Source organism: Phoca vitulina, unplaced genomic scaffold (assembly GCF_004348235.1).
Source record: "Phoca vitulina isolate PV1807 unplaced genomic scaffold, GSC_HSeal_1.0 scaffold62, whole genome shotgun sequence".
Classification (NCBI taxonomy): domain Eukaryota; kingdom Metazoa; phylum Chordata; class Mammalia; order Carnivora; family Phocidae; genus Phoca; species Phoca vitulina.
The window spans coordinates 427,278-442,912 of NW_022589765.1; the positions used below are offsets into that span (position 1 = coordinate 427,278).

The 15,635-nt window shown below is 38.4% G+C and overlaps 1 protein-coding gene across 1 annotated transcript; it reads right to left on the reverse strand.

Annotated features, from left to right (window-relative positions):
- Positions 1–2,339: 2,339 nt before the first annotated feature.
- On the reverse strand, positions 2,340–4,231 carry PRR32 (proline rich 32). Its single transcript, XM_032391434.1, has 2 exons — positions 4,106–4,231; positions 2,340–3,278 (listed from the first exon to the last, which is right to left on the reverse strand). The coding sequence occupies exons 1-2, from the start codon at positions 4,123–4,125 to the stop codon at positions 2,399–2,401; spliced, it is 900 nt and encodes a 299-aa protein (XP_032247325.1). The 5' UTR covers positions 4,126–4,231; the 3' UTR covers positions 2,340–2,398.
- Positions 4,232–15,635: the final 11,404 nt, after the last annotated feature.

Consider the following 15,635-nt stretch of genomic DNA (forward strand, 5'->3'; position numbering starts at 1 on the left):
ATGTATATGTTCAAGAATGTTGACTATATTGCATTAGGAGCACTTTCTAAAATGAATAGGATGTTGTGTTATAGGTTAATATTTGCTTATGTTATACTAAAATAATTTAAAAATAGCAATTTTAAGGCAAATCATGTGTTTAAAATGTTTGACTGTCATTGAGGATGCCAGCACCTATGGTAACAAAATGATACATTATTTCCATACAGAGGGTGTGAATAAACAAAAATATTTACATTTTAGTTGCATTTAACAACAGGATCCTAGGCTTATTCCATACTTGCATTCACTGAAATTTGTTATATAGGCACAGAGCTTTACATAAACTAAAGAAAATATATTCATCTTACATCACAGAGTTAGAAATAAAACTTCAATGCTTCAATTTGCTAATAGCTATTTTTTTATTGCTCCTTATAGGTATTCAGTGTTTAGAAATGACACAGAAAATAACAAACATAGGGTGTTAGGAGAGAAAACAGAGTTGAAAACCAGCAGACTGTGTTGGTGGCACTTTCTTGTTACAGAGACTTTGTCATGGATTTTTGTAATTGTGAGTATAGTCTTTCTGAGCCTTTATCACTCTACTTCCTTTGAGAAAGAAAATGTATCCTGTCCTGCTGTCACTTACCACACCTTTTGGCAACTCTCCAAAGATTCAGCACTACTGTTGACACAACAACTTGATTTCTTGTCAAAATATCTTTTAACATCTGGCTCAAAAGGTATTTTTGATGACTATAAGCATGCCCAACTCCTCTGTTCATTAAGGCTGAAAATTCAGTAAGTGTTTGGTACACTGGGACTAAGCTACCTCATAGTGAGCAACTGTCAAATGATTTGCTGAATACTTCTGCTCAACCCACTACAGTGTATTGATGGAATTGTGCCAACCTTAGGACATACACAGAGTGAGGGGAATTTTAGCAAGCACTATCCAGATGTTCCTTCTAAGTCCTGCACTATCACCTGTAAATTTAGAACAATCTATTATTAAATAAATGGAGAAAAAGAAACTTTATGGAACCATGTGCCCTCTTTGTCAAGAGTAGCAACAAACCTGTTATTGGTGCTAAAAACACATTAGTGGTTTTGTTTATAGGCTAGGTGTCTTGTGGATCTACAGGTTTTCTCAGCTTTTAACTTCTTACATCACCTACACCATCAGCTCTGGACATGAAAAATGCTTGTTTGAAGAATCATTCTCTAAAGACATTTCTAATTTAGTGGTTGTTCATACAGAGTGGCGCTCTGTTTTAGGGCATTTTACTATATAGTGAATTGAGTTGTGCAGTGGTCAGAATGACCATCTTTCCACTCTGCATGCTGTGCTTCTATCTGTCACTAATATTTGAAAAAGCTCCTATCCAGGTATTGTGATAATCTTTCAGAACCATCATTATAATAGGGCATTGCAGCACATTATAGAGTACAAACAGCAGTATCTGAGAAAATAATTCTATGTGAGTAAAATATTTTCATTTGTTTAAAAGTTCTGAGTAGATAGTAGCCCTGTGTTCAGGCAAAAGGTGAAGGGACCAGCCCTGTTCCACCTTGTCCCTGGACTTTTATAAAGCCAGCTCTGTATATACCATGTTCTCAGTAACAGTGTAATATCGAGGGGCAAACTAGTTCATGTTTGAAGCAGTGATCTACAACTCTATCTCCCCTGTACCCCCCCCCTTTTTTTTATGAGAGAGCGTGTGCAGAGGGAGAGGGAGAGATAGAATCTTAAGCAGGCTCCATGCCCAGCACAGGTCTGGGGCTCCATCTTACCCCTGAGATGGTGAGCTGATTCCAAATCAAGAGTCAGAGGCTTAACCGACTGAGCCCCCCCAGGCGTCCCTCCCCTGCCCCTTTTCTTTCTTCACTTTCAGCCTGGTTCTGCCTCTAACTGGCTGTTAAATGTTGGTTAGTACTCTCACTGGTCTCATCCTATTCTTACCCATTGTGCATTTTTTTCTATTACCTAGACTTTGGTCTACTTTATGGACTTTAATTTTCCCATCCTGCTCTGAGCAAACCCCATAACCTTAGGTAGGTAGTAATTCCCCACCCTGGATTTGGCCTAACAAGAACCCAATTGACCCTCCCGCAGTCACACAGCTGCAAGCCAAGGCTAGGGATTCAACTAAGCTACTTAGAAAGTACTACCACATTACTGCTTCAATTTCCTTAAAGTTAGAAAACAAAAGCCAGGGTTTAAGCTCCTGGGGTGGCGTTTTTAAAAATAATTCACAATATTTCAAACTTTAGAATCTTTATTGAATCTCCAAACATGTAATGCACATCAGTGCTAAGCAAAGTGTAAGAGGGTAGGGGGTTTCAAATATAAAAACATAAATGAGTAATTTTCACCTCTTCCCCCAACCCTTTTTTCCCCCTCCCTTTTTTGTCATCAGTTGTTCTCTCTGTTTGAAGGCGCAGGAGCCGGCATGCCCCAGGAAGGAAAACTGGCAAAATAAGAAGGCAGTGGAGGACCAAATATTGGGGGTGGAGCAAAAGCAATAGGCATAGCAAGAAATGGACTGAAACTCGGAGGTCGAGGAGGTACAAAGCAATGAGCAGTAGGACAAGAAGGTAAACCGGAAGTACCGGAAGACAAGGCGGGAGGCCTCGGCCAATTCTCCACGGGGTGCCGGGGGCCTCCGGGTGGGAAAGAAACATGAGCCAGCCTTTCCTTGCCGGCCATTCTTGTATTTCCTGGAGGCAGCTCCATCATTACCCCTGATCTAACCGTGGGGATATGTGGGGGGCCTCTTACTTGTGGAGCCCTGGATGGAAAGAACCCCTGACCTCGTGGCAAAGCCATGTATAACCTTGCATTATAGCCACCTCTCTCGGTGCCCCCACTGCTGACCCTTGCCCCCCCTATCATCAGTGCGGGAGGGCTGCCAGAGAATTCCTGGGACACATTAATAGAATCCTGTCCCCTAAGCCTCCAGCCTGCCAGCCCCTCAGAGCTATTTACTTCTGCTGTTGCTAGGGACTCTTCCGTAACAGCAGGTGGTGGCCCATAAGGGTGTTGGTGAGCTCTTGAACTGTCGACAGGAATGCAGGCTCCTGCTGTCTCAGAGGGGCGCTCCAGCTGCTCTCTCGCCAGGTCAGTCAGCACACTGAGGGGAGGTCTCTGCAGGAAGCGATGGTGGCCCCAAGGCTCCGCATCATCTTTTGGCATGGAACTCGGACACTGGAGGGACACGTCGTCGGGGCGCGGCTCCCGCATCCCACACTCATCTGCAACTACTCCACTGGGTGAAGAGGCGTGCCCACCAAGGCTTGCAAAAATAGAAATAAATAAATTAATAGGAAATGCAGTGATCTGAGAGTATCTGAAATATGTGATGGATTAAACTCGCTGGAATATACAAGGAGAAAGGGAAAGCCTATCTCCTCCCACGTAAAAAGTCAGCAAGCACTTTTTTAGCCCACGTTCAGGGTACCAGGTGGCTTCTTTAAACAGACAACCCGATTTCCCTTTCTGGCTTTCTTGTGGCTCCACCCCATTGCCCAAGTCCCCACCTCCTCAAGGCAGCAAGGAAGCGGAGAAGACCCAGAGAGCGGCATGCGCAGGCTTGCCATAGAAAACAGCAGCTCTTTCCAGTCAACACCCCCCCACCCCCCCACGTAGGACCTATGATCCACTAAAGCCCAGCATTCAGATTCTGGCAGGAGTGTCCTGGAAAGTCTTGTGAGGAAAGACTTTTTTTTTTTTTCTTTCTCCACAGAAGTAAAAGAAAGGTTATTTGTGTTAACAAACATTCCGGTTTGTCTCTCTGAAGCACCATTCAACATTTGCAACAGAATTTTGTTAAAATTTTCTTTCATTCAACCCGTACCACACCCTAGAGAACGAATTTCCTCAAGTTTAACACCAACTATTTAGACTACGGATTTGCAACATTTGTTTCAAAATTACATTTAAGAATTGCTGCCCTTAAATCCAGTATTTTTAGTACCTGAGTTTGTGTCCTGCAAGGTTTTGTCTGTGATCCCCTCCTGCACTCTCTCCAACCCACTCGTCCCTGTCCCAGTTACACAGAAAAACAATTAAAACTGCCTTTTGCCTTCAAAATTAAACAGTTCTACTCAGTTTTGTACTTACACATTTTCAATACAAGCCATGGAGAAAGTTGATCAGGAAAACCTTCGTGAGGTGATGGAGAAAACCAGCTGAATGCCCACGTAGGCCAATTCCGTCTGGAGAGCGGACTTGTGCTTCTGCCTTAGAGCAGCTTGGCAACTCGAGTGAAGCCAGGGACCAACTGCTTCTTTCTAGATTTGGAGTTCTCTTTCTGAGGTTACCAGTTGCTAGGGAAGGGAGGGAGAAAAGGAGTGAGGAGGGGGAGGGGATAAATCTATGACACTCCTTTGAAGCTAAAAGTAGAACTCCTTTTTGCATAGTAGTAGATGGATGGTAAGGGCATTCATTAAGTTAACCCTGTTGCAGCCCAGATGGAAAGACAAATCATTTCAAGATTTTAGAAGAATCATGGAGGCATGGTAATTTATTAAGAGTTATTTCTAAAGTTTTAGTTAATAAAGGTAGTTACCATGTCTTTACCTTAAGTTTGGAAATACAAACATTGAGCACTGTACCATGTCTAGTCTTGTAATTTAAAATTTCAGTTTTGAAGATGCATACTTGGTGGAGAAAAGAAGTTTATGGGGTTAAATTGGTTTTCAATCAGGCTCTCTTGTGAAGATGAAACAAAAATAGCGTTATAAAAAAATTACCCTAAAAATGATATTGGCTTTTATTTTTTAGTCCCTCATTTTGTGTTTTTTTCTACCTTCTAGTTTATTGGTTCTGTATGTTGGTGTTTGTGGGTGTGTCTGTGTGTGTGTTATATATTTCCTGTAATAGAGCTCTGTAAATATACATTTTTCCTGTAATAGAACCCTGTAAAACTTCTCTACAAGGGGGAAGGGGAATAAAAGGCATAACAGATATCATAAATGTATGAATATTAGCTCAGATTTCACCTTGTAACTTCTTTGCATAAGGCACTTTCTGTTTTCCAGCCTAAATTTCATCTTCCTCCTCCATTTTAAACAAGTACACTTACCCCGCTTTTATTTTCTGCCATTGATGTACAGATTGATTGCTCTAAAATTACAATGGCCATCCCCTCATCTAAGATTACTAATCTTGCTCTAGGATAAAGCCATAAACTTGGTTCCCTTCCTTAAATTTACCTGAGAACTGCGCTTTTCAGACGATACCTTCAAGACTTTAAAGTCTTTCTTTATTCCTAATATCAGAATATGCTGTTATATTTCAAAGGTTATATAATTTTTTTCTTAAAGAAAGATAACAGACTCAAATATGATATGTTTCAATTTATATATGGAATGTGTGTGTATGTGTGTGTGCATGTGTGTGTACAGTGGATAAGTATAAAATACTAATGCAAAGGAATGGTCAGTGCTGCGAAGCAACACAATTCATGATAGAAATAACCTTTTGGGTCTCCAAGTCCACATCTTCCTGCCAGGGTGCCTTGTCCTGGTCTGTACAGTACTGATTTTGTTTTGTTTTGTTTTGTTTTAATCTTGTTGAAAGATGAAAGCGGCATGCTTCCAACATTTCTCCCAGAAGAATCTGTTCACTTGCCTAGCATGGTTCACTATTAAGAAATTTCTTGATTCCCCAGTTTCGTTTACATTTTTCTTCAGTTTATTATTTCCTTGCTTTTTTTACATAAGAAAAATCGTTATTAGCAATGTAACTGTGGTGGAGCAGTAAAGTTTTCTTAACACTTGCTAGGTCAGAGGGATAAATCAACGTGGGCTAATGCTTAATAGGTGGTAAATCGTATTTACATAGTTTATGCTTTTTTTCCTGAATAATGGCAAGGAAGCCCCAGGAAACCCTTTTATGCCTACCAAACTATTGCAATGATGGGCTGGTTTACCTAGAAATGCCTGTTTAGTAAAAATATATTAATTGGATTACATAAGAGTGGAGTATAATATAGACATCAAATAGCTGGGCACTGTGACAAAGCCAATGGCACCAGATAATTTTCCAAAACCATAACAGGTATTATAAATTTATGGATACTAGCTCAGATTTTGCCTTGTAACTTGTTAGCTTTTGTGCAATGAATGTTTACTGAATGCCTTCTGCATTGACTATTTGGTTCAGTGTGCCTTATAACACAAAGTTAAATATGCAGTTAATGGAGACTTCAAGGAATAGTCAAACTTTCTGGGGAGACAAAATAACATCTATAAAAGAATCAAAGAATGGTATAAAAAATAAACACAGACAACTCACTACATGGTGTAAACTAATATACCACAATTAAAATTCAGAAGACGGAACTATAATTTTAGGTTAAAGTAGCTGTGAAATATTTCACATGGAAGGATCAATGTGATACATGGCAGAAGAGGAGATGGTATTCTGTGTCAAGAATAGGTAATTAGTTGTACCAATCGGGTAATATTTGAAGGCATTCACATTTTATAAAGGAAAAACTGGAATCATCTCAAAACCTACCTTTTGAAAAAAAAAAAAAAAAAGCAGTTGAGCTACCTCAATTAGCCATTGAGCTCTGAAAATGAAGTAGTAAAATGTATGTTTTTTTGTTTGTTTGTTTCTTTGAGTGATTGCTTTGGAAAGGGAAAAATGGGTAATGGAAGTTGAGGATTTGCCAAAAAGTAGCTTAGTTGTGAAAGCAGCTAAGATGTAAATGCCTTTCATTACCCATGGCCTCTTATTTCATGACACAGCTCTAGCATCTCTCAAAAGGTTTTGAAGAGTTTATTGAAATGCTAAGTAAGGACCATAGAAGGATATATTTACTTTTGCACAATAATTATGATGTCATTAAAAACGTGGTTATACTGCCAAATCACACTGTTGGGTTTTTTCAAAGAAATTTTGCAGATGTGTATGTGTATAAGCAAAGTTTCATTTAAAATCCTTTCTCTTTTACTTAGAAAAAGAATCCAGGGAATAGAGACATAAGAATGGCTTTCTCTGTTTTCATCAGGCTAATCAGGAAGTGATGAGATTGTCATGCTGATCTCTGGGGGACTGTTGTCAAAAGATTCCATCCGTTACTCACTTTCAAAATGCAATGTAACTATTCTTGTGGAAAGCTCTGCAAGTTTAGGATTCAAAAAATACTTCTTAAAGATAGACCAGATATTTTTAAAGGTCTGTTGCTATTTAATTCAACAAATTAAAAAAGCATGAGATTAATGAAAGCATGATATTTATTATCCCAGAATGGGTCAACCAGCATTATTCAGCTGCACAACTATGAGCGATACTCCTGTCCTCTCTGACACCAGCTGTCCTGCAAACCCTATGTGGTAAGTGATGAGGATGAACAGGTGAGAGTATGGTTATTTCACCACCAGCACTTGCAAAAGCAACTAACAATATATGCCTCACTGCTGGACCTATTTGTATGAAGTTCAATAGACTGTCATTGCTTTTCTCAAGTTCTTTGCTCCAGATTTAAAAAAAAAAATTTAGTTTCAAATCAGGTATTTATGGCAGTTACTCCAAAACAGGTTATTTCTTTGTATAAATCAGAAGCTATCAGTTCCTTGAACATCTATCACTCTATTTTTTCTTGATCTCCTGAGAGTGAGAACTGGAAATTAAGTAGCAGTAGGGCAAACCAGATGAGAAAAAAGAAGGAAGGAAAAGGAAACCAAGTTTTTTTTGTTTTTGTTTTTGTTTTTACCACTTACTCTGTACCAGACATCTAATATATTTTGTCTCATTTAATATTCACAGAAAACTTTTAAGGCAGTTGTTATTATTATACCTATTTTAGAGATAATAATAAAAAGAGTTGGAGAAGTTGAGCATTTTTTTCCGAGGCCCCACAGCTAGTAAATGGCAGACAATATTCAGATACAGCCAATCTGACACCAAAGCCCATATTTTTCCATTTAACCGCATGGCTTCCTAATTGTAGTTGTAGGTGAATCACGTAGGTGGCTCAGATCAAAACATGTGTACCAGATCTGAGTTTAGTTTATTTAATTCATGGACTCACTGACTCATCCTAAGGTAGTTCTGCAATAAAGAAATCATCCAAGCTGCAATGCATCCCAAAATGCCTGCCTATGCAGGGATGCAGCAGGTGAAAATTAGGCATTTGTTGGTACTATGGCAAGATGGTAAAGACTAAAAACCCTGCATGGAGCAACTGGGTTGGTGACAAAAAAAATAAATTAGCCATAACACAGCACTGAGTGACCATTACTAACAAACTAATTTTAATATGTGCCCAATATTACCAATATTAAACTTAAATTAATGTTGAACTCTTGAGCTATAGGATTCTTCATATTTTTTCTATGCACTAAGTTGAAACTGAGCCTATAATTGTCGTTAGGTCATCCACCTTCCAGTATTGGAGCAACTGGAAGAACTTAGAGTTAACTCTGTGTGTGTGTGTGTGTTGGGTGAAATGGGGAGTAGGGTTGAGTTGTCCAAGTGAGCTATTAATGATAACTCTGGAGAATATCTTTCTGAATTAGAGATGTGTTAATTTAAAAATAAAAGTACTGTATTTTTTTTAAAGATTTTATTTATTTATTTGACAGAGAGACACAGCTAGAGAGGGAACACAAGCAGGGGGAGTGGGAGAGGAAGAAGCAGGCTTCCCGTGGAGCAGGGAGCCCAATGCAGGGCTTGATCCCAGGAACCTGGGATCATGACCTGAGCCGAAGGCAGACGCTTAACCATCTAAGCCACCCAGGTACCCCAAAAGTACTGTATTTTATGTTCACATTGGTATATATTATAAATTAAAATACAAACATAGACGAATATGTAAAACAAGGAAACTTAATGAAAAATGTTAGTTTACCATAGCCCATTAGACCATAAATCGATAATGATTACATATACATATAGATATATGTATTTTCCCCAGGTTAGAATTAATTGGTAAGCAAAGGAGATGAAGGCATACTTAATTTCTTGAGCACTTGGTCTAAAAAACAAAAACTATTTTAGCTTCTTCTTGCTCGTAATTAAGACACTGTAAATTCATGTTGAAAACATTTTATCAAGCTTTATTAAGATGAATAATATGTGCCAAGTTGTTGAGAGCATTGGTTCTGGAATCAGAGGAACACGGACCTGGTTTTAAGTCTCAGCTTTACAATTTACCAGTTTTGTGACCTTGGGCAGGTTTCTTAACTTCTCTGAAGCTCATTCTCCTCATTTGTAAAGTGAGATTATAGAGAGAATTATATTAAATCATTTGTGAAAAGTAACTGTTATATACTAGGTGATTAAAATATAATCCCTTGCCTTGTACATATTAGACTCAGTTTTATATGTAAAATGGGGAAGATGATACCTCTCTTAAGCTATCTCAGGGCAGTTGAGAAATTTAAATATGATAATTATGTGAAACTGCTTTGCAATCAGGCTAATGTAACCCTGGGTGATATTTCAGGGGCAAGAGGACTTTAGGGCACACTTTAAATAGCACTGTGTGGGTGGTCACCTATTCCACCTACACCTAAGGCCATTTTTTATTTCCTAAATCATTAAGGTGGGGAGGATTAGCTACACTATTTAAAAAGCTGCATGGTGTAAATACTTTAAACTTTTCAATTGGTGCTGCATAAATCTCACTCATTGTTGTATATAATGCAGTAGCTGTGTTAGAATAAAGAGTCTGCATTTTTGTATTTGACTATATGTTTAATTGGATTTTGGAATCTTGTGTTTCACAGCAGGAAATCTTGTTTTTCACTGAAAGCTCCTGTGGTGATTAGAATGAAAAGCCTGAAAAAAAAAAGAAGGTTGCTTTGGCTTCCTGATAGTGAAGATTTGATTGATTCTCTAAATGATTTGCTACATTAGAGAAAAAAATAATTTTTCCCATTCCAGTTGCCCCCCCACCCTATCCCTCTCAAATGGTCAAATAAATAGGCTGCTGAAGAAAGTGTTAACATTTTTATAGACTGACAGTAATTCAGTGTTCAAGAAAATTTGCTCATGAACTCAAATTAAAATAATAATAAAGCCCATCCAGAGAGACCATTCTTAATTCTTGTCTGAATTATGCTGTGTGCCTATGCTGTTATGCTTGTTCAGAGGTCCTGGATCATCACAAGTGCTGTGAGGTCATCTATTTGCCTTTATTTTTGAAGTGTTTCAGATCTTCCACTTTTCATTTTTAGAGTAATGAATTGATATGTGTGTTTATTTAGGGGAAGAATTCATCAGAAGAAAAGATCAGACTGTGGGCCTGACAATGGGAAAGTGCCTCTTGGAAGATTATTAGCAGATAACAGGAATCTTACTCAGATATCAAAGTCTCAACAGCCCTCTAGTAATATCTGAACCAAAGTGATGAACCCTTCTAGAGGCACTGGGTCATTCTGCATATGGCCAAACCAGAGCAAGTGGTGGTATGGGCTATTGCACTATTTCAGGTAACCTATACATTTATTTATGTCTGTGGTTCCCAAATTTTACTGAGTAACAGATTCACTTGGAGATCTTATTAAAAAAGAAGATTCCTGGGCTCCACGTCCAAGATTCTTATTTAATTGATTGTAGTGGGATCCAGTTATCTGCAGTTGAAATATTTACCGATTCTGATGTAGTGGTCTTCAGATCAAAACAGAGAAATACTGACTAGATGGTCTTACAGCCTTGAAGCCTAGCCTTCTGGGGATGAACCCAGCCTTCTAGTGGGCACTCTTATTCTCTAGGTCGAACCTACAGACCAGATATGGGAGCACTAAAACATAAAACTTTTTTTAACCATAACCAATGCCTCAGTTCTTGTTGTTCCATAAACCTCCAAATATGATTACTTTTGAACAGATGTGTTGAGTTTAGTTCATCTAGAGCAGCAATTCTAAAAGTGTGGTCTGGGGAAAACTAGGGTTGTCAAGATCCTTTTGGGGAGTCCACAAGGTCAAAATATTTTCACTATTATATGAAGACATTATTTGCTTTTTTCACTCTTACTCTCTTAAGAGTAAATAGAGGAGTTTTCCAGAGGCTACATGACATGAGATGTCAGTGCTTTGATGACTAATGCATATGATGTAAGAAACATGTTAGGGTTCGAAGCCGACAGCCAAGAAAGAATTCTTGAGACGTCTTTGGTGCAAAAAGGTGATTTTATTAAAGCACAGGGACAGGACTCGTGGGCAGGAAAAGCTGCACTGGGGTCATGAGGAGTGGCCCATTAGATACTTTCAAGTTGGGAGGGGGTTTAGGGATAGTGAAAGTTTCCAAAGGAATTTTTTTTAAAGAGTTTATTTATTTATTTGACAGAGAGAGACACAGTGAGAGAGGGAACACAAGCAAGGGGAGTGGGAGAGGGAGAAACAGGCTTCCCGCTGAACAGGGAGCCTGATGCGGGGCTCAATCCCAGGACCCTGGGATCATGACCTGAGCCGAAGGCAGACACTTAACCAACTGAGCTACCCAGGCGCCCCTCCAAAGGAATTTTTTTTTTTTTTTAAGATTTTATTTATTTATTTGACAGAGAGAGACACAGCTAGAGAGGGAGCACAAGCCGGGGGAGTGGGAGAGGGAGAAGCAGGCTTCCCGCGGAGCAGGGAGCCCGATGCGGGGCTCAATCCCAGGACCCTGAGATCATGACTTGAGCTGAAGGCAGACGCTCAACGACTGAGCCACCCAGGCACCCCTCCAAAGGAATTTTTATACGTTAAAGTAGACTTACAGGATCTTGGGGGGGGGGGGGGGTCAGGCTAAGGATTGCCTTTTGCCCTTAGCAAAATATTAACATGGAGGCAGTTGAGTCCCTAGAGGAATGTCACTCTGCCTGTTTCAAGGACTTATCAATGGGCTGTAGGTAGTAAGGAAATTTAATATTTTTTCTTCTGCCTTTGTTTCCCACATCACATATGTGCTTGTATATTCCTGTGTTTTAAAATTTTCTCAGTTTTAATTTCTAATATGGTGAATATCGACAGATATAACCTACCTAAACAAAAATTCACTGTGGAGTTATGAATAATTTTTAAGAGTATAAAAAGGCCCATAGGGCACCTGGCTGGCTCAGTCAGTAGAGCCTGAAGCTCTTAATCTCGGGGTTGTGTGTTCGAGCCCCACACTGGGTGTAGAAACTGATGTAGGAAACAAAGGCAGAAGAAAAATCATTAAATTTCCTTACTACCTACAGCCCACTGACAAGTCCTTAAAACAGGCAGAGTGATATTCCTCTAGGGACTCAACTGTCTCCATGTTACTACTTTGCTAAGGGCAAAAGGCAACCTTAGCCTGACCCTCAAGATCCTGTAAGTCAACTTTAACATATAAAAATTCCTTTGGAAACTTCCTTTATCTCTAAACCCCCCAAGATACATGTTGGTAATCATTCCCCAAACATATGGCCCACCGATATACATCTGAAGGGTCTCATGATTCAGGTTTTTATTAGACTATAATAAATGACTTTTTATCAACTATAGCTAGCCCCCTCAAGGTCCTGGAAACCTTGCTTCCAAAATTCCTTAGAGACTTACACTATCCCTAACCCCCTCCCAACTTGCAAGTTATCTAATGGGCCACTCCTTATGACCCTGGTGCAGCTCTTTCTGACCACGGGTCCTGTCCCTGTGCTTTAATAAAATCACCTTTTGCACCAAAGACGTCTCAAGAATTCTTTCTTGGCCATCGGTTTCGAACCCTAATGTCTTTCCTACATGAAAGATTACTTAAAAATTTTTTTAAATCTTTAAAAAAAAAAAAAAGAGTCTAAAGTGGTCCTGAAGCTAGCATCCATCTTGTCAGTTCAGATGAAAGAATAAACACTAGAGGTCATATTGTACCAGCTAAGGAACCTGTAGGAATGCAACCCCACTAGTTTACAAGCAATTAATCAGCACCACCCTAAAGATATAATCATCCAATGTACTTAATGAAATCTTTAACATAAAGAATAAGGATATTTTTTTTCAGATTCCAAGTCTTTTGAGGTGGAAAAGACCAACAGGGAACCAGATGAAGCATCACCAGAGCACCTGCTAGCATGACTTCATGGGCTTCCACTCAGTGGCACCCACCTACTCAGGAGAGGAGACCCCTGTCCCAAATTTTGCCCTTAAAAACCCTCACTTGCAAGCCATCAGAGGGTTTGGAACTTTTGAGCATTAGCCCTCCCCTACCCCCCTATCCTCCTCATTCTCCTGGGTGGCACCACACAAATAAATAACCTATCTGTCTTCACTGCAGACCTCAGTGTCAGTTTTTATTTGCTTACTGTGCATCAGCTGGATGAACTCTTATTCTGTTCAGTTATAGCCTCAGATCAAAAAGTTTTAAAATGTGTGTTTTATTTAACCAAGCATAGCTTTAAATATACATCATTTAATGTAAATTGATGAAATTGCTCCCAAATCTCAAGGAAATTTCGAACCTTGTTAAAATATTCAGATTATTAATTTTTGCATCCTTTTATAAATCCTTAAGATGGAAATGAGTATTATAAGACAAAACAACAATTATTGACTTATTGGATATCTCCTGTATTATCAACTATTATGTAAGCCACTACATATGAGATAAAATATGTTTTGGCTTGAGGAACTTACATTCATTTGGGGTAATAAAAATGAGTCATATTAAATAAATGTCTCATTGTAGAATGTTTACATTACTTTCCTTAAAATTAATCAAAAGCAAAGATGGGTGGAAGCTAAGCAATCTAATCACAGAGGATTTCTCAGGAGAGACAAAACTGCAGTTCTACTTCAAAGGATGAAAAGGATTTGAATAGGGAAAAAAAGTTCTCAAATTAAACCTATTCCTAAAAACTACTACAAATAGACTTTAAGGGGGATTTTAATTTTCATTCTTGAATCTTTCTAGATCATTTGATTTTTTAACTTAACATCACTTTACTAAACAATAACATTATTTTTAAACAACAAAGAATATTCTCTCAGAGATCTAAAATAATATCCAGACTATTTGGGCCTAAAACATGCTAAAACACTTGCCTCAGTGTCTTAGAAATTAAGAAGAAACTGTTTTTCCAGTGGAGTTAACTCAAATAATTATCACAGACTTTTTTTTCCACTTTTGGCCTTTGACCAGAGCCACATAGAAAATTGTCACCAAAGCCTGGCTTCAAAATCAGATATTCCCTTTGTTTTCACTCTATGCAGCTAGTTCATTTTTATACACCTCTGTGTAAATTTGTTTTTTTTTTTTTTTTACTCTGTTTTATGTATTTTTAACTGGTCAGATTATTTTGGACTGAAGGCATGTGGTGAGACTTAAGCGCTCTCTAGGGAGCTCCAGCTAACATTATATATGGAGTGTCCAGTGGCTGGATTGCTTGCTTCCAGAGCTCTGTAATGGCTGTTGGGAACTTTTCCAACTGCTCCAGAGAAGGAACCAATGTCTTTTCTCTATTCAGTACTGACAATGGCTTGCAATTCACTTTAAAATTTCCCCATGATGACCCCTTTCTATTATATCAGCAGTAAATGAAAACAGTAGTTCCTGCTTTTGGTAAATTCATCAGACTTTATTTTTATACTGGAGAAAAAATCACCTTTATTATTATATTTGGGTCCTTCTAGCTCTGTTGTGAAGGTCCTTGAAAAACTTTCCCAACTTCCAGTTGAAAGACCATTCCTATATGTTTACATTACATTCTTATGTGTTTATTGTGCATTATATTGCAACATTGTTTGGCTTCCATGAGATTAAAATAACAAAAAAAATTTGATCTCTTGCCCTCTCCACCCTGTATTTTCAAGAAAATTTCACCATGATTTCACTGGACTTGAGAAAACAGCAGGGGAAAGAAAGTTTTAATTATGCAAATATAAAAATCATCAAAGGCGGGGTTAGATTTGATGAAAGCTCAGCCTCCTTTTCAATATTTACTGCTTGTCACCAAATTAAATTTCAGATTATATTTAGTAAGAAGATTACAACATTTAAACAAATAACAACTTTATGCAGCAAAACCTAATTATATTTGCTTAGTCTTGTGCTTTGGATTACTCACAGGAAAGAGATTTGGAATTGCCAATATGAAGTTCTTAGTATTCATTATATCACACCCTCACAGGGGCTCAGAACCAGTTGCCCTAAAATGTGCCATTTCAGCTTGCACATATTTCAAGCTGAAAACAATCAAGACTGAAAAGATTTAGGAAGAAACTGACTTTCCCACTAACTGCTTAAAATAATTTAGATAAAGGACCTGCTCCAAGAAGAGAGCTATCACCATAGATAACTACATTATAATAAGAACTAAGGGTGGTAGGCAAGAATTTAGCAAAATATGTTTGTTAAAATTCCTCTCTATGTCCTATTGTTTCTGTGTAGCCCAGAAAACATTTGTTTGCCAAAAACGTACTCTTTTTCATCTTCCTATGAATTGCTTTCCTTCCCTTTGAGGTCCCAGACCCTTACCTCCTTCTCCTTAGTTCAGAATGACTATACCTCATTTTACCTGTCTTTGGAATCTCTCATGTTTATGTGGATTCCCCACACATATGTAATGTAATTAAATTTGATTCTCTCCTGTTAATCTGTCTCATGTCAATTTAATTCTTACACCAACCAGAAGACTCTTGAGGGGTGCAGGAAAAGTTTTTCGCTTCTAAACCTTATTATTTGCTAACAGAAGCTACAT

Coding starts and splice junctions, on each gene's coding strand:
- PRR32 (XM_032391434.1), bottom strand. CDS start 4,125: ATGGCTTGTATTGAAAATGT. Junction 3,279..4,105: donor ATGGCTTGTATTGAAAATGT/GTAAGTACAAAA, acceptor TATTTTTGCAAG/CCTTGGTGGGCACGCCTCTT.